At 38.6% G+C, this 20,450-nt stretch overlaps 3 protein-coding genes, 1 long non-coding RNA gene and 2 other non-coding genes across 6 annotated transcripts in view; 4 read left to right on the top strand and 2 right to left on the bottom strand.

Moving 5' to 3' along the window:
* LOC113678557 (endoplasmic reticulum aminopeptidase 1) overlaps positions 1-8,521 on the bottom strand; it is a 28,993-nt gene extending 20,472 nt beyond the window's left edge. The window contains exons 1-4 of the mRNA XM_027195454.2: positions 8,428-8,521; positions 6,781-6,971; positions 4,394-5,041; positions 3,655-3,928 (exon numbers count right to left, since the gene is read on the bottom strand). Coding sequence (XP_027051255.2) covers positions 3,655-3,928; positions 4,394-5,022 — 903 coding nt within the window. The 5' untranslated portion in view covers positions 5,023-5,041; positions 6,781-6,971; positions 8,428-8,521. The remainder of the gene's footprint in view (positions 1-3,654; positions 3,929-4,393; positions 5,042-6,780; positions 6,972-8,427) is intronic.
* Positions 1,098-2,426, bottom strand: LOC149036300 (uncharacterized). The gene has a single exon (XM_089188812.1). The coding sequence runs from the start codon at positions 2,368-2,370 to the stop codon at positions 1,591-1,593; it is 780 nt and encodes a 259-aa protein (XP_089044938.1). The 5' UTR covers positions 2,371-2,426; the 3' UTR covers positions 1,098-1,590.
* Positions 8,522-8,565: 44 nt separating the features above from the next.
* Positions 8,566-13,778, top strand: LOC113678556 (GDP-fucose protein O-fucosyltransferase 1). Its single transcript, XM_027195453.2, has 7 exons — positions 8,566-8,838; positions 9,509-9,603; positions 10,241-10,411; positions 10,777-10,895; positions 11,513-11,708; positions 12,450-12,680; positions 12,961-13,778. The coding sequence occupies exons 1-7, from the start codon at positions 8,685-8,687 to the stop codon at positions 13,123-13,125; spliced, it is 1,131 nt and encodes a 376-aa protein (XP_027051254.2). The 5' UTR covers positions 8,566-8,684; the 3' UTR covers positions 13,126-13,778.
* A 1,162-nt stretch (positions 13,779-14,940) lies between these two features.
* On the top strand, positions 14,941-20,389 carry LOC113678551 (uncharacterized). Its single transcript, XR_016181573.1, has 7 exons — positions 14,941-15,065; positions 16,484-16,597; positions 17,363-17,397; positions 17,894-18,004; positions 18,465-18,509; positions 19,325-19,378; positions 20,216-20,389. It is a non-coding gene; the product is annotated as an uncharacterized LOC113678551 (long non-coding RNA).
* On the top strand, positions 18,105-18,175 carry LOC113678559 (small nucleolar RNA SNORD36). Its single transcript, XR_003446907.2, has one exon. It is a non-coding gene; the product is annotated as a small nucleolar RNA SNORD36 (small nucleolar RNA).
* On the top strand, positions 19,137-19,215 carry LOC113678558 (small nucleolar RNA SNORD36). Its single transcript, XR_003446906.1, has one exon. It is a non-coding gene; the product is annotated as a small nucleolar RNA SNORD36 (small nucleolar RNA).
* Positions 20,390-20,450: the final 61 nt, after the last annotated feature.

Below are 20,450 nucleotides of genomic sequence, written 5' to 3'. Positions count from 1 at the left end.
TCTCATAAATTTAGGTTTTTAAGTTTATTATATTATATTTGTATTCATAGTTTGTAGTTTTATTTTCCGAGGGCCACAAGCTTATTAGCCTTTGGCTAGTAAGTGTTAACCCTCTTTAAATAAAGTCTTTATCATTATTATAATAACCGATCTACCCCTTTTCTGTCGCAATCCCAAAGGGTGAAATTGTCAAGTATGTAACGCTTCCATTCTCTTGGCTTGGTTTCGCTTTGTTGGATTAATTTCGTTTCAATATCCGCCATGAAAATATTGGCAAACGACACTGCCATTTTTGTACCAATAGCAGTTCCATGTGTTTGCATGAAGTTCTCCTCATTTAATTGAAACGAATTTAAGTTTCTTTAAGGATTAAGCCATGCATTTCCCTGCGTTGGAGTCGGTGCGTTATGGTCGTGGAACTTTTCGTATGCTTCACATACTGTAGTCGTTCCTTCTTCTCGAGGTATATTTTTGTACAAGCTGGAAACGTCCATTGATACTCGAATAGTATCTTTGCCTATCATAGGTATCATTGTTTTTTCTAAGAAGTCGATAGAAGAAAGGTATCCTTTATATAGGATTGTTGCAATTGCGCGATAGGCTGGAGTAGCGTCTCCACAAAAGATGATATTTTCTTAGTAAGGCCGTCATAACCTGAGATTATAAGTTTACCGACCGGTATGGGTTTGTGTGTTTTCGTGAGCGTGAAGGAAGAATGTTGGTATTCTGGGCGGATTGGGAGTTTGTGAAAGCCAGTTGTTTATCATGTCATTAATGTGTTGCCCCGATGCATTTGGTCAATGATCCCATTAACCCTTGCCTGCGTGTTTTTTACGATCGGTGCTCTGAGAGGTTTGTAGTGAACTCTTGTCGAGTTGCACTTTGGTCTCTTCTATTTTTTCTGTCTTATTCGTGATGACTGTTGTTGTGCCTTTGGCTGCTTTTTTGAGGTTTAAAGAAGGGTTGTTTTCGACTCTATTGATATTGGCACAAATGGCTCCCCATATGATCCAACATGAATCGTTACGACCCTAATATGGAAATTACTTTTTGAGTGCGTGACGCAAAAAGCATCAGAACATCACGAAAACTCAAAATCTTGTTCTAAAGTCGCGTGTTACTTCATAGTTAATGGACAGGCAGTTTCTTAATGACAGAATCTCAAAAATATACTGAGATTTTCTGCTATGACACCAACTAAAACATACTCACAGAAACGTTTTTCTGCTTGAATGCCCTCATCATACTCGAACGCTCCAGCGAAAATTATCAAACGGCAACTAAGAAGGACACATCGGGGGCTCGATCGAACCTTGCAGTGAGAGGTTTAAGCGTAAATTAGTCATAGAGGAAGGCTTACTCGAAGGTGGATTCAAATAATTGACAATGCCATTCTAAATGCCACGTGCACATCGGTATCGTTTGTCCAAGACAACCGAGTTACTTTGCCTGAAGCACAGTTCTCGAACAAATATATGTTACCCAGTTAAATTTACAAGAAGAACTTCACTCATATCATGATTTCTATGTCTAAGTTGGATAAAATGAGCTCAAATATTCGACTAATTCACTTCAATTCAAGTCTGAGTTTCAAAAATCACGATCGCTCTTATTAAAAATCACTAAATAAAACAGACATACAAGAAACGCACAAATCGCCAGCGCAACAAATAACTTCCGTTTTACTTCTTCAAGTTCGGCTGAAATTGCTTGGTGGGTGGTAGATAATGCGACATTTTCCCTTGGAAATTCTTCTTCAGGCACGTCACATTCAAGGAACTTGCACAAAGGTTTCCAGCCTTGTTTCACGTTGTAGATCAGCAGCCTTTCCTTCGGAATAACAGCTTGTACTCTCTCTTTGTGCTCACGGTATTTCTTCTTAAAAAGTGACGTTGACTTCGAATTAAAGCTACCATAGCAGACCTTTATGACTAGTTGAACGAAAGTTGATTTCTTCCATGTTTCAGCTGCTTTACTCGGGGCGGATATCACACCAAGAATCGGTCTCAGCCAAAGAAGAGAGACTCTGTTTACAAATCCACCATAAGTCGTCAAGATTTCAACTTGCTTAGAAAAGCTCTTCACCCAAACCTCGTCGTTATCTCGTAGAGAAAGAACGACTTTTGCATCAGGAAAAGCTTCGTAGATTTCCTGAAACCAATCCGCCGCTGGGATATCTGTTACAGCGTCGACATCTCTATACATGGCGATAAAATCAGGATCTTTACCCTCGCAGAGGATAGCGCGCCACTCATTTGCATGAAAGTTTCGGTGTTCAAAATAATCATACACGGTATAGCCTAAGATTCTCAAAGCTTTAGCCAATGTTTTCGTGCCCGTTTTACTCAAACCGGCACAAATAACCTTCATTTTGACTGTTAGTGATTGTTGCACTCGCCTTTATATGACCTTGTGTCATATCTCCTTGACAACTCTCACCACTGTTTTACAGATGACGTGGGAGACCCAACAGTGTAAGTATTTTAGCATCATTCAGTGTGACATGAGCTGACGTCACGAAACTAATTTCTTTATTTATAATGATTTTCGAACCAGTATTTTTCTTTGCAATTTCTTTCTAGAAGTTGCTGTAGCTACATGCCTATTTACGGATAAACTTTTCCTCGATAGTTTCCTGCTAAAAATATATTATTGCTGCGCGTTTGATGTGGTGAATGATACTTACGCGATGTCTGAATTTTAATTTTTCGCGCACTTAAGACCCAAACTCATGTAAGAAATTTTCTTGATAAAGCTTTTAAGGCGATCCTTCGCGGAACGCTTTAATCAGGTCTTGCTACTAATGCGATCGGAATTATCTGCATTATGAACCCTGCCTCGCCCGGGAAGGATTTTGGTTGGGTCACAGCAAAATTTACCGGATCCCCGGGGCCCCATAAGACTTGCAGTATTATAATGATCGTCATTCCCTGGCAGTTAATTTCTGTGGCCATTCCTGTGGCCTTCCCTTAAAACTCCTCCGACACCCCCAAAACTCCTTGGACCCCCCCTCCGAAACTCCTCCGACCCCCCCAACACTCCTTCGACCTCCCAAAACTCCTTCGACCTCCCCCCCCAACTCCTCCGACCCCCCCCCCGAAATCTCCTCCGACACCCTCCCAAAACTCCTTCGACGCCCCCAAAAACTCATCCGAACTCCCAAAAACTCCTCCGACCTCCCAAAACTCCTCCGACCACCCAATTCTCCTCCGACCCCCCCAAAACTCCTTTGACCCCCCCCGAAACTCTTCCGACCCCCCCAACACTCCTTCGACCTCCCAAAACTCCTTCGACCCCCCCCAAACTCCTCCGACCCCCCCCCCGAAATCTCCTCCGACACCCTCCCAAAACTCCTTCGACGCCCCCAAAAACTCATCCGAACTCCCAAAAACTCCTCCGACCTCCCAAAACTCCTCCGACCCCCCCAATTCTCCTCCGACAGCCCCCCAAAACTCCTTCGACCCCTCCCCAACTCCTCCAACACCCCCTCCCCCCGTCCTTGTAAATAATTACGGGTCTCTCAACCGAATAGATCGATATTGATGACAACAAATTAGTTTCGTAAGAAAGTTAAGTTCCATTCACCAACAACGGTTAACGTGTCTTGAGTACTGTAATACTTAGCAACAAGCTTTAGGATAAAGTTAAACATACCAATACTCCTGAGCTGGTCATCTTTTCTTTATATCTAAAGTCGACCACTGCGAAGGCGACTAAGTATGTACTCATGTTGACGCTGGGCAGAAAATGTTCCTCCACAAGTCCATCCTTTCTGGTCACGAGCCGGGCCCGGGGCATGTTTGACAGGGCGTAGAGTTGAGGGTCGTGAATTATAGATATGGTAAAGGACGCTTTAAAAGAGGGCTCGTCGAAACAGGGAAATGCTTTCCTAGCGTGTGCAGGCTCAAAATGAGACACTGCTAGCATCCTGTGTGGAGGAACAAAAACGTAGGAGTGTTAAGAGGTATAAATGAACGTGTGTTGATGTGGCAAAATGTTCTGTTGCAGACAAGGAAAAGAAACTACGGCGACATAGAAGATAAGTATAAGGCAAAATCTTTCTTCCCAAAAATGGCAAAAAGGTCGAGCCAACAAGTTAGCCGCAAGGAGAGCTGTTTGCCCACAATAACTGTTGAAGTTGGAGTTCCCACGCAGGTATCTCTTCTGGTGAATTGAGCGCCACAATAGCTGTTAAGGTCCTTTTACTCAGTTTCTTGCAACAGAAAAATAATTGCATGAGGATGTAAAGGCGTCCGCTATTCAACAGAATTAACGCTTTCACACGTCTCAGAGGATTTAACTGCATAGCTTATCCATTGAAGAAATCAAAGAATTAAATCGTAATATTTTTCACATCCTCTTAAAATTTTTTAACATTGAAACAACCACACACCTTTTTTCTCCTGTTTCACTGCGGTACCAACTCTTGTAAAATCCTTCCAGTTTATCAGAAATCTTATTCTTGAACTGAATAGTAACGAAATACGACTCTCCCCTACAGAGATCTCCCTTGAGCTCTACGCAAAGCTGTTGGTATTCCTTGAAAGCAAGTATTCTGTTGATAGCTATGTCGTGATTGTTTTCTGCAGTAACGGAAACGTTCAAAACTTCTAGGTCTCCACAGTGAAGGATAACATAACGAGTTGTTTTCTCGCAGAGAATTCTTGTCTTGACTACTCCCCTATACTTAAGCGTTGTCAAATTCACTCGCAAATCAAGTTTGTAAAAAAGTGGTTTCAGATCCTTTGGAAGGCGTTGCTCTTTATGAGGGAACTTCTCAATGTTACTAACGGCATGAAACTCTACCTCCTCCTCCCCCCTGGTGCGGTGTTTAGACAGCTCTTGCGCGTGCTCCGTGAAGTACGGTGAAAAATCGAACTGTGTAACGACGCCGACTAATGCCACGGCAAAGACCAGCGACAGGAGGAAAAATATATACTTCAGAACTATTTTGCGTATGTTTTTTCCTTTCGTATCGACTTCCATCTCTTTCGATTCGAGATCATCGTCATCCGTTTCCATAACCGCTAATACATATTATCTGAAATGGAACGAAGCAAACTTTATTGATTTGAAACCTCGTTGTTAAACGCGCAGGACGCTGGTAGATTGACATAGGACCCAGTTCACCCAGACAACACCATAGAGGAGATTACAGGGGTTTCAATGGCTGCTGGTGCTATAGTATGCGGTTGTGCCGGAAAAGGGGCAAGAAGAAGAAACATAAACACGAGAGCCTGCTGTCAGGCTAGTCAGCGGTAGACCATTGATAACCCAAAAGCGTGGATGTCCGCGATCAAATTTAAACGAAAGGGGAGTCGTGCAGCTGCGCACTTCTACGAGAACTTATGAAAGAAATGCGCCGATTACAGTGTCCCGCTAGGTTGGCAGTCACGTTTACGCTTTGAAGCATAAAGCGACAACGCCGCGGAATGTACTCCTGATGGCCGTTTTCGCGGATCTGCCGCCTAAACATTCGTAGAGTGCTAAAAAACTGCCAGCTACACAGGCTGTAATCGTAGTTTTTGCAAACAGTCAATCACAGCAGAGCGCTGTACTTCATTAGGTAACGTGTAACAAAGCAACCTCATGGCCCCCCAAAAAATTTGTAGCACGAAACTGAAACGTCACGTGCCACATCGTTATCTTTAAGTGACATATTTTCCAACCGGGTCGAAAATAAACATTTCTAAAAGTTTACCTGTTGAAATATCATTATTTTAGAGCTACTACCGTGGCAGAAAATTTATTTATTATCTTAGCTGGACGCAAAAATTAGGCAGTACCAGGAGCCCATTACAGTGATGGGCTCCTAGCAGTACGACATGATTTTATCGATTTTAACGATAAAACGAGGCAGACGAGTTTGACTTGATTCTTGGAGCCAAAGAGTCTTTAAACCAATACTTTGTAAACTGTCAAAGTCTTTTTCGATGATATGATTGAGTAGTGTACATAAAGATTAACAAAAGACGCCTGAAGACTAATTTGTTGCCAATAAAGGGGGTAAGTTACTAAAGAAACTGTGGTGCTGCGTCAGTAAGAGAATATAACATGGTAATTTGGTATTATCAACTGAGTCGATAACGTAAATTGGCCACCGTTAGGAGTTTAAAAGCTGACGTTTCGAGCGTTAGCCCTTCGTCAGAGCGATGTTGATAATACCAAATTACCTTAATTTACAGCCAGTGGCTGGATAAGATCACTTTTGTCAGGTTTTATTTCTCTAACTTCCATAGCGTTAAAATTGATAAGAGATATATTAACAGCCTCAGGTCGGTTCTGGTATTGTTTACGCCAATCAATGAACAATTTACAAATCATGTCAGCTAGACTTTAAAATTGAACAGAACGACAGAATTCTACCTATGGACAGACACAGACAAGTTTAACTTGTTTTTGCAGCCAGAGTGTATAATCAAACCAATACTGGGTAAACTGTGCACTTCTCATCCGCTTTGATGTTCGCTAGTGTTATATGAGTTGCACTGGGGTGTCAACCTGAATATTCTACCTGTAACACCTGTTACTCTAGCGAAGTCTTGCTGTTCAGAAGTGAAAATCTAGTATAACTCTCCAGGATATATCTATAGAAAAGTACTTTAAGATAAAAATCTGAAAGACAGGCTCAGGTCAATAGCGAAATTTATTCGAAAAATAATGTTGGCGTGTGTGAGTCTCATGCCGGGAATTAAAGGTATTGTGTTGTTATAGATCGAGGTTGTTTAGAACCTGGGAACATTATCCCCTCTAATCATATTAAACTTTCATTTCTCTTACCTTTGACAGATTATCGTTCGTCGCACCTAACTTTACTCACGTCATCGTTCAAAAAGTATTCCTGTCACTTTTCTGATCAAAAGCTAGCTATTCTCGTATTTAACATAGCGAAGCGGTGAAATAGGCCTGCAGTCTTCCCTAAGCAACGGTGAATCAGCGGTAGTGCGTGGGAGGACAAGCGCTTCCATAACCTGCCGGTGTGAGAGATAGTAATCAAGAACAGACTCGAGAGGGTCTCAATGAGGTCAACCGTTAGCCGTAAAACGGCCCGCAAAAAAAATAGCCGTTAGGCGCACAAATTGTCATATTTTAACCCACAGTCGTAAAAAAAATTCAAACTTTATTTTACTCTTAATCACAAAGGAAGGGAGTGAACCATTAGCCGTAAAAGTCATCACCCCATTAAGAACCTCATTCAAGAACATAGTTATGTAAGAAATTGAGTCAGTTTAGCATAAAAATGGTCCCGAAGAAGACAGATACAACGCGTGCAGTGGTCTAGCGTAAAGTATATCTACGTCTGATGAGAATTTTAACCGGTGTAAGCCATTGAAATAAGAAAGATTTTGCAATTTTAATCTGATGACAAAACCGTAATGTAGGTTGCTGCTCATAGAAGATCGGGCTTTGTTTTGTCTCTTTGAGTAAACTCGTCTCTATAAAAACTAGTCCGTAAAAATTACAGGAGACTACCTTTATCACCCTCAGTGAAATGAGAAGAATTTCAAAGGGATGTACCCACCGTCACATAATACCTTGCTCCTTCGAACCTGGCAAAGATAGACCCAACCACCAGACCACGGCTTCGGAAGCCATCTTGATAAGTAACCAAACACGTCGCAAATATTACTGGAACTGCGTAGTTAAATTACTCGCGAACGATTTGAATGTAGACAAATTATTAGCCGCAAGTTTTAGCGACTAGCCGGAAGCGTTACCTCTTAGCAACCTTAAAAATTCCTCTGAAAAACTTTTAAATGTATATTTAATTTATTGGGAAAGTGGAAACTCTACAGTAAATATAATAGTGCTAACGAGACTCCAACGTTTTGTACTTTACATTTTTTGGCAAGCAGCTAAGTGCACATCGCAGTTCCAGTAAAACAGTATTATTGCTGACGCAATTGCCTACTAGTCCCGTTAACCACATGACCTTCTGAATTCCAAGAAAAAGTGGTTAGGCCCTAAGGCTGGGAAACCAGCCTCGCGTTTTGACCCTCAAAACCTGACTGAGCCGCAACAAGAATCTATTGTCTTGAATAAACTAAAAAAGCAAAATGTCAGGGATGATGGATTTTAGATTTTTGGAAAACAGGGAATCTGAATGTTGGAACATGATCCCTAGTTACTTCTTTCCGGGAAATTTTGTGACTTCTACAGGGTAACCGGAGATTTGCTCTTATTCCGGGAGTTGTCAGGATCGACTGGAAATGAATAAGGCCTGTGTTCATTGTCTACATGCGTAAGATTAATTAGGCACATTAAATAAATCATTGATGCCTGGGCAACTGTGTTTTGAAACCATGCATTGAATGCACGCTCTGGCTTCAGTCGCCCGATTTCACTCCGATTGAAAGCAAAATAACTTTTGGTTTAGCTAAATTTTTTTCTTTGTAAATAAAGTAAATGTAATGAAAATAGCCTTACCTGAGAAGGGAAAATGCACCATAACGGCTCTCAGATAAGTCGTGAGTATCACAGCTCTGCGTTTTTGAAAGAACCGCCATGTTTACTAATGAGTGGCTGATCGCGAACAGTTTCCTGGGAAAGTGGACTGCAATCGCTAATTTCAGCGGTTATCGTTGTAAACTCAGCTGCTTATAATTTCCATTGAGTTGAATTATTTACTTATTTTGAGTTAGTAATGTTTTTCGTTGTGTGGAGTAGAATTCTACTGATCTAAAATGTGTCCTGTTCATGCAGTCATCCTTCTGTACATTTGTTCCTTCATTTCGTTGATTAATCAAGGGCAGTCGGCCGGCCCCTCGGAAATGAAAAACTCTGAAGCAAGTTTTAATTGGGACTCTCGTGGTTACGTATTTTACTGCCCCTGCATGGGTAAGTGGATCTTCAGATGTGGAAATTATTACGTCTATCCGCCTTGTATGTGCATATTCTCCATACCGTTTTTTGAAAATTTCCTATGATACTGACAAGGAGAATTTAACAGTCCAGAATTCTTGGTCTTAAGTTTGCGGTCATGCTGGGTCAATTTTCCATCATTTGCAGCCTGAGGCTTATCTCCACGTACTCGATAAACTTGCGCCTGCGATTGCATGCAAATTGTTTCTATAGGTAGCATGAGTCGAAATAGCCTTGTAAATAATCAGGTAAAGTTATGTCATGTTATCAAAAGAGTAAGAAAAATATGTGCACACCTTAATCATATGCAAATCAGAGTTAAAAAAAGCAAACAAAAAAATTGCAGAGTCAGCATGGTCTGCAGAGTCTGCATGGTCTGCACGGTCTGCATGATCTGCTCAGTCTGCATTATCTGCTTGGTCTGCATGGTCTCCAGTCTGCATTTTGACATGACAATAAGTTGGTGATCTTTCCTTCTGTTCTTGTGATTCATCAGTGATACTGTAAAGAGAAATTAGATGCTAGTCACTCTCAGGGGTTAAACAAGGGATAAAAGTCATTGATACAATGACACAATATAAAGAGTATGTAAGAAGGTACAAATTATTTCTGTTAGATGTGGAGCTTAGATTTTCTTTTTCTACAGGAAGATTTGGAAACCAGGCTGAACATTTTCTGGGAGCATTAGCATTTGCAAAGGCTCTTGACAGGACATTAATTCTTCCACCTTGGAGAACATATGTATGTTAAGCATCTTTCTATTTTTTCAGTACAGCCTCATTTTCTTGTACATGATGAGTAAACAACTCAAACTTAAGATTAAACAGAGAAACTTTTCTTCCATTTTTGCCTTCAGTGATGTATTTTAATCAGCAACTTGAAACAGAATATTTGTGCAAAATACATTAATTATGCTATGTAAAATTTACAGGCTTTTAGGATTGGGCTGGTACAACATACAAATTTTTCCCTGATGGGGTGACTCAGATATATCAGAGTCCTTTTGCTAATTGATATATAACTGGGGATTCCTGTGTAATGTAGAGGGCAATTATCTCAGTGACCATAATTCTGGGGCTTGTGGGACAACAAATGTAGTGCTTTGTCAGATGCTGAAAAGCCTGTAATGATTCCTTTAGCAGGAATTAAATGCAAGTATATCAGGCCATTCATCTTAGCTAATTATTCACTGTAAAATGTTATGAGTGTTTCAAGTTTTTCTTTTAGAAAATGTTATAATAATTGTAGCTTTGACTTACCACCACTACAAACCTTTATCAGATTTGATAAGGACCAAAAAGAGCCCATTGTTGTTTTTAACAATGCACCCACAGTTTTTGTCTTAAACCAGAGTTATTTATATCTTTTCCATCTGCAGAAAAATGTACCTTTTTCTGACTTTTTCCAAGTGGAACCCCTTCAAACTTATCATAGGGTTATTTTAGCAGAGGATTTTATGAAGCATTTAGCTTCCACTCACTGGCCAAAAGGAACAAGGCGTGGCTACTGCTGGTTACCTCCTAGATCTGATAGGAAATGCATTATGAAGGTAAAAAGGGGTCAGTGAAGTAGAACTGTGACAGAACTGTCATGAAATTTAAATAACCACTGCTGGATTGTTCTCTGTGGCTGTGTATGATTTGTCTATTATTTCAATTTCCTAACCTTTAGACCCCCTAGGAATGACTAGCATCTAATTTCTCCTTACAATATCACCCTTGATCCATGTATCTAGGTCATGAGAATAAATGTAATATGACTAACTAAAGCAGCTAATGATTGTTTAAAAAACTATCCTTGTAACACCTAAGGAAATGCATTGAGAACATTATGAAGGCTATGCATACTGACACTAGGATTGTTTTGTGTGCATGGTGTCAAGCCCAATCCAAACAAAAGTGTCTTTCTTACCAGGAGGGAAATCCATTCAAACCATTCTGGGATGAACTAGAAGTGGACTTTGATGAGAAAATTGTCTATCATCTTGGAATTCATTTACAAGATCCTTATGAGAGGGAACAATGGCAGAAGAAGTAAGTTTTGTTGGGAGGGAATGGATATTTTTCTTTATTAGTGAAATCTTTTTACCTTCTTTACTCTGCCTCTCTTTATGTTTGAAGCTGTTCATACTTGATGAACCTAAATTGAAACAGTCGTCTTCTTTTCATATTCCCTAATGGATACTTCAGCCTTGCTGAAACTAAATTATTGAAAATAGGTTGCAACTTATGATCTTGGAAAACAACCTGAATTTTCCACATGAAAAGAAACTTGTCTGAAAGGATTATCAGGATTATCAGGATTATCAGGATTATCTCTAAAGTCCTGAGCTAGTTCATTTCATTCTCATCCTTAACCCTTCAAAGCCCTTAAGTGACCAAGACAGAATTTCTCCTTTCAATATCAATACAATATCAAGAAGACAAGTGATGAGAATGAAGGAAAATATCAATTAAGGATCATCAGTTGATCTAAGAGCAAATTCTGCCAATGAACAGCATAAGGATTGTATAGCAGACAGTAAGGATAATACTAACGCAATCTTGGGAATGAAATGGGTAAAGAAATTTGTTTTTGGGTAGTTAGAGAGATTCTTAGTCAAGCAGCATTGAAAAGAAGAGTAACACAGAATTTAAATGCCTTTCCTTAGATTTCCACCATCCAGTCATCCAGTTCTTGCATTTAGAGGAGCTCCAGCTAGTTTTCCAGTTGAAGAGCAGAATCGTCAAGCACATGCTTTTTTGAAGTGGTCACAAAAGATCAACAGTGAAGTGGATGAGTATATACAGAACAATTTGCCAAAAGGGCCATTTGTTGGAATTCATCTGCGCAATGGAATTGACTGGGTATAGATAACTCATTTATTATATAAATGTAGTACTGCAATTCAATAGATCTTAAGGTAGCATTTTCTTTAAGAGATTTTCTGATGACCTGGTCCATAGATATCCTACAGATGAAAGGATATCAGTAGCATCCCCTTCCTCTCAATTCCATCAACCTCAAAATTTTCTCATGTGAATTAAACTGTACAGTTAGTTTATGACTGTTACACAACATTATGTGTAATTGTTGACTGAAAATGTTCCCATTTTTCTTTTTTTTGCAACTCTTTTGTTTTTGGGTAATTTGCTATTAACTGAGTTGAGAACATAAATTGCATGGCCACTGTAAAGAGTTTCAAAGCTGGTTTCAAGTATTAGACCTTTATCAGTGAGAGCAAATGGAGGAATTGTGAGTTGTGTGTATTTGTATATGCAGAAAATAGAGCTATGCTATTGGTGGGAATCTGGTGACAAGAAGACAAGAATAATTTAGTTGAATGAAAAGTGTTTGTTGATACCGTGGGATTAAGAGTGCCGATTTGAAAAATAAATAATTGTTCTAGAGTTTTGTAGCTTTCTGAACTACCTAGTTATAGGAAAACACTGCAAACCACTTTTTACTGCTTTGAATGATTAGGGAGATTATAGTGTCCAGCAACTGGTTTGGATGCGTCCTTGTAACCTTTGTAACATAGAAAGAGAAGTAAATTGTAAAGTGGTAATTGAAAGCAAATCTAACCTGATTTTATTTCTCTCCGCAAGAGAAATGCTTGTGAGCATGCGGAAGGTATGCCTCAGTACATGGCATCACCACAGTGTCTGGGTTATTCACGATACAGAACTGTTACAAAAGAGCTCTGCTTTCCACCCAAACAAGACATCCTTAACCGCACTGAAGAAGCTGTGAGAAGATTTAAAGCCAACGCTGTGTTTGTGGCCACTGATAGTGATCCAATGACAGAGGAATTGAAGTTTAGACTTAAAGGACTGAATGTAAGTATAACTGTTTAGATGTTACAGTTACTGAAAAGGAGGTAATGTCATGTTTTATGTATCTTGCAATTTTTACCTAAATTTGTTGCAAGGAGTCAGAATCATCTTTCTTAGAATGAGTAATAATCTGTCATGTACATCTATTGAAATTGGGGAAAGATATCATTTGCTCTGGTGAAGGGCTTACTCTTGAAAGGTCAGGTTTAGAAACTCTTCACAGTGGCCAATTTACAATCAACTTATCCAGCTGTTCTTTCCTTTTTTCTGTAATCCATACCAGGTTCAGATTTTCCATCTCAATCCTTGGTTGCCGCAGATAGATCTTGCCATTCTTGGTAGAGCTGACTTTTTCATTGGAAACTGCGTGTCTTCATTTTCCTCGTTTGTTAAACGTGAAAGAGACTCTAATGGAAAACCCTCTACATTCTGGGCTTTTGATGATTGAAAAACTTGGTGTAACAGCATACCAGCACAAGAGTAGTATCATAGCAGAGGACAGAACAGAGGACAGAGGAAAATAGAGTTCAACAGTGATCTGAAGCCAGGCACCAAGGATTCAAGGCTTAAGTCTTGGAACACAATGATGGCCTGTGCCTCAAGAACACACCTGAAGCACAAAAACAGGTGACAAGTCTGAAACATGAAAAGGTGCCATGGGGCACATAGATGTACTGTGTGTAGCTTTTTATCTTTATCTTCAAATTGCTACATAAGCAGAAGAGAGCCCATGGTTTAACTTGAGAAGGAATAGTTTAGGTCTCAGAAGATTAACAATTGCATACTTGAAGCTGTCGGGTTACGTCTTAAAACCAAAACCAGTTGCTCATTTGAACTTAGACCTCCAATGCAGGAAAAAGTGCTTAAATAAGTTGCCATTCACTTCAATTTTGCATCTGACTAATTGAGAGGATGATGCAGACTAATCGGAGAGCTTATGTGAAGATGATGTAATTTCAGTTAACCTTTGGCACCCCAATGAAAGTAAAGACACTGCTGGTGTTAATGTACTGAAAGTGCCAGAGGTTTGGAGCTTACGTGGGGATGTGTGCCAGACCCCAGCTGTAACACACTCATTAAAATAAAATGCATTCATTCAGACACTTTGACTACTTCCTTGCTTTTAGTGAGGATGGTTTTTGCTTGCCCATGATGCTCTTTCTTGATATTCAGTCACAGCATCTTCAAAAGATGAAAAGGGCAGGGTTGACCCTTTGACACCCAAGATCTCATTAATAATGCTCTTTACCATCTGCCATACTTATGGTTTTAGTTTGGAGAATTTCATATTGCATCAACTAATGATACCCAAATTGATACTTTTATATTTCTTTATTCTCATTACTTGTCTGCTTGATATAGTATTGATACTGTTAGGAGAAATTCTGTCTTGATCATTCAGTGGTAGTCAAGGGTTTAGGGAAGGGGGAGTCTAGGGGTGGGGTATGTGACCCTACTCTGCAATCAAATCATGACAATCCATAGTACACAAACAACCTGACATGCCATTATTGCCACCAAGATGCAGATAAAGGACCCCCTCCGATGTGTGTGGGAAAATCCTGCCTATCCTCAATACTGTCATGAAGAAAATCTAAAACTTTCTATTCATTCTAAATCACAGCCCAGTTTTTCAAAGGGTGGATACGGCTATCCAACAGATAATACCCTATTCAATGGATAACTGTTAGCAAAACCTACTGTGCTATTCACTGGATGAGAATCTACCCAAACATAGAGCTATTCACCCTCTAAACAACAAGAGCCAGATGTTTTAATTTGCCAAGAGGGCAATACCATGAAAGGTTTTGTAAGTTTAGCAGAAATTTGATGGACTCTCATAGCCTAGAAAGGGTTACTTGCTCTATGTTGGAGTAAAAAAAATCTGGGATATCCTTTGATGCTACCTTGTTTCATTACATCTTCCTACTTATTTTGTTTTTATAATCTAATTTTTCCTGTTATGTTGAAAACTACTATCCATTTCATTGGAAATTTGTTAGCCTCCCTTGATTTTTATTTAGGATTCTATTCCTGAACGTCACACCAAGGAAGGATTCTCTTATTTAACCAAAATAATTTTCATAGGCCTGTAACGACTCGTGTTCAATTCTTTTAAGATCAAAGCATACAAGATTTGGGCTAATCAGGAGCTTATGTTTTGACGTCTGTACAGTAGCTGAAAAGCAACGCTATATATAATCCAATATGTGTCATATATGTTTCCATTGTAGCTCCTACCCTCCTCCCCCCTCCCCCTCTTCTTAAACCCCACCTTCTCAACCCCCAGGAGTATTTCTGTCACGGGAAGAAAATTTGAAATGCATTCTGGGTTACAAAAACCGCGTGAGTGAGTGAGCGGCGATAGAAAAGCGGAGGGAAAGCAAGGTCAGTATGTATGGGTAAACACTTATTACTTTTTTTATCGTATTCCTTGTACCAGAATCTTTCGTATAAGACAGAGTAAAGTTAAACTCATGGTGTAAGAAATGGTGTAGGTCTCAGGGCGATCGGTGATCACAGCAATGGTAATATGCTCTCAGTCAGTTAACCACGTGCAGCTAACTCTTACAGACGAACAAAATTTTCAAATGTGCAAACCGCAAAGTTCGTAATTTAGGAGTCAGTTCATTTACTATCGATGAAGTATTCACTAAAAAAAACTTAATATGAGTGGGGATAGGTTAAAAAAGGATGAAAAGTTTGATTCAATTTATGTTTACCTACCTCTAAACAAAATTTCTCCTACAGTTTACAATGATTTAATCCACAGAAATCTTTAAACACTTGAGAGAGGCAGTCTACAGCTGTATCTCTTTATCTCTGTGAATTTTAGCTATTTTGAGTAGTATTTTATGAGTTAGTCGGATAGAAATTTTTATTATTTCTCTTTAAGCGCTAAATGGAAGGAAACCAAGAACTTTGAGGGGAAAGGAGAAGATAAAAGTTAGCCCCTAAATTCATGAAACTAATTCTGACATGGAAGCCAACAGAAAAGGAATCTTGATCAGTGCAATATTCTCAGCTTAGGTTTTTTGAACCCTATGTGGTCATGCTTTTGCTGAAAAAGTGATTTAAAAAACCTACAAAAAAATATTTAGGATACTGAGGAGAGCATGAGAATTATTTAAATTGTACTGAGAAACGATTTTTGAAATTTACCTCAACCCTTTGACTCCCAAGATCTTGTTAGTAATTCTCCTAAATGACTGCCATACAATTCCTATGATTTTAGTTCTGAGAATTTGTTATTGGATCAACTAATGAATCCCCTGATTGATATTTTTCTTTATTCTTATCACTTGTCTGCTTGATGTTGTATGTATATTGTGAGGAGAAATTTTGGGAGTTCAAGGGTTAAAAGAGATCTGTAACCAAATAACTTTTGTCTTTATTGTGAAGAGTAGATATTTTGAAACTTAACTTTGAGTGGAACTCAACAATGGATGCAGTCATCTTAAAATCATTTGAATCTTGCTTGGCATATTGCCCTTGATACAACACGATAGATCAGTCCTCATTTCCTATCTCTTTCCAACCTGTTTGAACAGTAAGGAGCAAGAAGAAAGCATTTCAAACTTGAACAATGTGTATTGTGTTACAACCAGAGTAGCAGCTTTTTGTGAACCACACATTCACTGGAATGATGAATAATCCAAACTTTCGTTCTTCTGAAATGAAATGAATGAACTTTTTTCTTTTTCTGACCAGTGAATTACTTATTCTAATTGTTTATTTAACAGTTTCTTAACTAACTTGTTCACCCCTGAATTGTTGACATATATTTGTTGTCTTTTTTTCCATAGGAAATAAGTACACTTTCCTACTGCTCAAGAAATTTTTAATTGGCATTTAGCCCAATAAACATTGCAGATCCTCTCTGCAAGGAAGTTTTACAATGGATGATATGGCACAGAAGTGTAAGTTTTGAAACAATTTGAGGTTTGTCATCTGGAGTGCAGATGAGTTCATTAAAATTCCTAGGTTTATTAAGCAACTACACCTGCACCAGTGATGAGTGGCCTTTAAGTAGAGGGTTTGCTTAAAGCAATCATTTGGTGTCCAAAGGGAATTTGCTACATATCAAAGATTGTTTTTTGAGGTTCACATGATATCTGGAGACATTATTTTTTTAACATGAAACCAACCTTTCACTGCTGTGATGACATAAAAAGGCTTAAACCCTGAGTGAAGTACTACCCCACTTAACTCTGAATGAAAACAGAGTCTGAGCAGTGAATTGATTGAAAAGAACTTGCTCTTTGCTCTTGGTTATTGAAATGAATTACTGTTTTGTTAAACTTAATCCAGTGCTCCTCAGCACACAATGTAATAGAGGAAGTACATACAAAATATTCTGAACAAAATATGTTCTGACATGAATGAAAGTGATCCTCGCAGTGATATGCACTACTTAGGCAGTAGTGAAAATAAGGCCTGAAAAAAATTCAGGCCTGTACGGGATTTGAACCCATGACCTCTGCGATACCGCTGCACCGGTATCGCAGAGGTCATGGGTTCAAATCCCGTACAGGCCTGAATTTTTTTCAGGCCTTATTTTCACTACTGCCTAAGTAGTGCATATCACTGCGAGGATCACTTTCATTCATGTCTTTATCCGCAGTTCAAATATATGACTTTCATATATTCTTAACCGTAAAATATGTTCTCTTATTGTTTCTCAGGTAGCAAGCTACTAGCAGAGTTATCTTTTGTTAAGGTAACTTTTCATTAATGTTATCAGCTTTCTTGAGCCTCTCCTAGAAGTTAATGTATTTTCATATATTTTATGTTGAATAATTACAGAGATAACATTAACAAATTTTTCTATACCTGCTGGTTAAAGGTGTCAAAAAACAAAGTGAAAGATGGTCATTACACCATTTTATTCCTTGCTTGTGGGAATTGTAACATCTTTCAACAACAGTAGACATGTGGTCGCAATAAATTTTAAATAGGGCTGGATGATGAGACTTTGCGAAGGTGTTGACTACTTGTCATCAGTGATGATGGCAGAGTAGAATGACTCGCTTTATTTAAGTCGCTGACAGTTTGTGGTGTTGAGCTAGTGTTGCATGAGCAAGGTGATGCTTGTTGAATTGCATGAAAAATAGTTGTTTCAAAAGTTCCACTGCAACATCAGCAACTGCATCATGTTAATGTAACTTGTTGTATGTGATCCTGACAAGAAAAAGAAGAATGTCTTTTCATTTTAGGGGTTATTCAAGGGTCATGTAAAGATGCTAGATGACTGAGATGAAGATGGACAGAAAGAAAAGTTGTGTTTGCATCTTGTAATGCTGCTGCTCTCTCTGTGTTGGTGTGGGGTAAGTCTGGTCTTATACCTTGGTGATATTGCAATGATAATCACTTCTACATCTGTGACTCTTCACCAACTATTCTAAATTTACCTTTGCTATCAAAGACATGCAGTGATGCTTTGAATTTCTTCACCTGAAATAAGTCTGAAGACATTATTTTCCTTAAGTCTGAGCATGTCCTTAAAATATAATCTTAGATAGTTTAACCCTTTAACTCCCAGAAGCAATTAACATGAAACTTCTCCCCATAACATCCATACATTATCTAGCAAAAAGGTAATGAGAACACACAGACATATCAGGTTGAAGTTGTCATCTTGATCTTACACCAAATTATCATAACTAATTTATTAGGAAATGTGTAGCAGCTAGAGGGGAGAATAAACAATCAGATCTTGGGAGTTAAAGGGTTAAACCTTTTCCTTTCAGTTGTGGTTTTAAAAATACTTTTTTGTTGTATTTTTAGAAATCTGTGCACACATAGAGGTTTTTTTTTCTCTGAGGGACAACTGTAAGTATAACAAAGTCAAAAATGCTCTTTACATTGTTTTTTGAGTTCATGTACAAAATGAGGGTTTAGATGGAAAATATCCACATTGTTTTGTTGTTGTTGTTGTTGTTGTTTTTAAAATAAGTATAATTTCTTTGAAGTAACTCCTTCTGATGCAAACTCACAAATGGCTGGTTATAAAACTTAGCCTGGCTTATTTCTGGGCAGTCCCAGTTTTACACAATCAGCGGCTGTGAGGTCATTCTCAAGGTTATAAATATTGAAAGAAAAATTCAAGTGCAATTCAACTTCCCAGAGTGTACTTCAGAAGTAAATGAAAGGCATGAATATGTTACCACAGCTTCCCTTAATGTTTACTTAACCCTTCAACTCCCATGAGTGACTAAGGCAGAATTTCTCCTTACAATATCAATACAATATCAAGCAGATAAGTGATGAGAATAAAGAAAAATATCAACAAGGGGATTATCAGTCAATCCAATACCAAATTAGCATCCAAAGAATTTTGTGACAGACAGTAAGGAGAGTTAGTAAAAAGATCTTAGTAGTGAAAGAGTAAGATGTAAATGTTGATAGTGGAGAGGATTGGCAGATTGTGACAGTATTTTCAGTGTTGAATCTGTTCTGCTGCAGTGATGATTACAACCATATTGTGTACTGAATATAATATGTGGTTTCACAAACGAGCTTTTTAAATCTGAGCAGCTGACAGAACTTTTTTTTATTAAAACACAAGCAAGAAAGCATATTTAGTAGAATCCTAGCTGTTGATTATTTATAATTTGATTATTAAAATATTTGTTTACTCTCTGCAGTATGCTATAGAGAAGAAGCAGGATGATAGCACCTCATTTGTCTGATTACACGTGGTAAGTACAAGTATTGTTTTACATTTTTACCTTGCTTTTTTGTCTAGTGTTGCTGGTGTATCTTTTATTCATTATTGTCTTGGCCAAACTGCTCTAGTTTACAATGCCTCAGTGCCCACCTTCTTCTTCTTGTTAAATTTGTGCATTTCTGCCTTGCATTTATAAACATTTGCAGTAGTTTTGCCATATGAACAGATCCAAGTGATGATATGTGCTTAAGGTAGAGAATGAGAACTCTGCCTCAGATTAACTCATGACGACAAATAAGCACAGGGGCCATCTGATGGATTTAAGTTACTTTAATCTAGTTTGGTTGCTTCAGTAGCCTTAACCCTTGACACCCTAACATTAGTATCCATGTTCTCCATTCCTGTATATTTCCTTTGGTACTGACAAGGAAAATTATTTCATCAATCAAAGCTTCTTAAGTTGGTGATCATTTCCTTTACTCTGGTGGTCTTCATGAATGACTTGGTAGTATCATTGTTGGGGGAAATTAGATGCTGGTTAGTCAAAAGTTTAAAGGGTCAATGTATGATCATGCCATTTGCAGAGATGTTACCCTCAAGCTTCATTTGCCGTATGTTTTTTACAAGCATCTGCTTCTTTCATTTGATGTGGTTATAAATCCTTTTGCTCTTGGTGTGCTACAAATACTTTGACATCATTCATCAGTCAACATCTTTATAGCAAGTCCATGGGAGTGAAAGTGGCAAATTTGAGGAACAATTTTGTTGGTGGCCACTGAACAAATGTTAATGGGACAAAGCATGTAGAGGAGTGTTTCCCTGTAAGTTACAATGTGTTGAATAACATGATTTTTCATTTACTCCATAGATGGATCAAGTGCGGTGTGCAGATTGGGATCAAGACCAGGCCCTTGTCCCTGTAACCAGCACTGCTAACAGCACTGGAAACATACCTAAACAGCCACAACAAGAATATTGCACAATTGTCTGTGGCTTTGCTATCATTTTCCCCTGACAGGAAATATTAAAAAAAATGAAATTATTTTAAACGTTTCTCTGATGGTGGGAATGTTTCTCTTTAAACAGAAGTGCACAATTCCTTC

The sequence above is a fragment of the Pocillopora damicornis genome, chromosome 12 (genome assembly GCF_964200805.1).
Source record: "Pocillopora damicornis chromosome 12, jaPocDami1.2, whole genome shotgun sequence".
NCBI classification, from domain to species: domain Eukaryota; kingdom Metazoa; phylum Cnidaria; class Anthozoa; order Scleractinia; family Pocilloporidae; genus Pocillopora; species Pocillopora damicornis.
The sequence above is the reverse complement of the archived record's forward strand: the minus strand, read 5'-3'. Positions and strand labels throughout refer to the sequence as shown.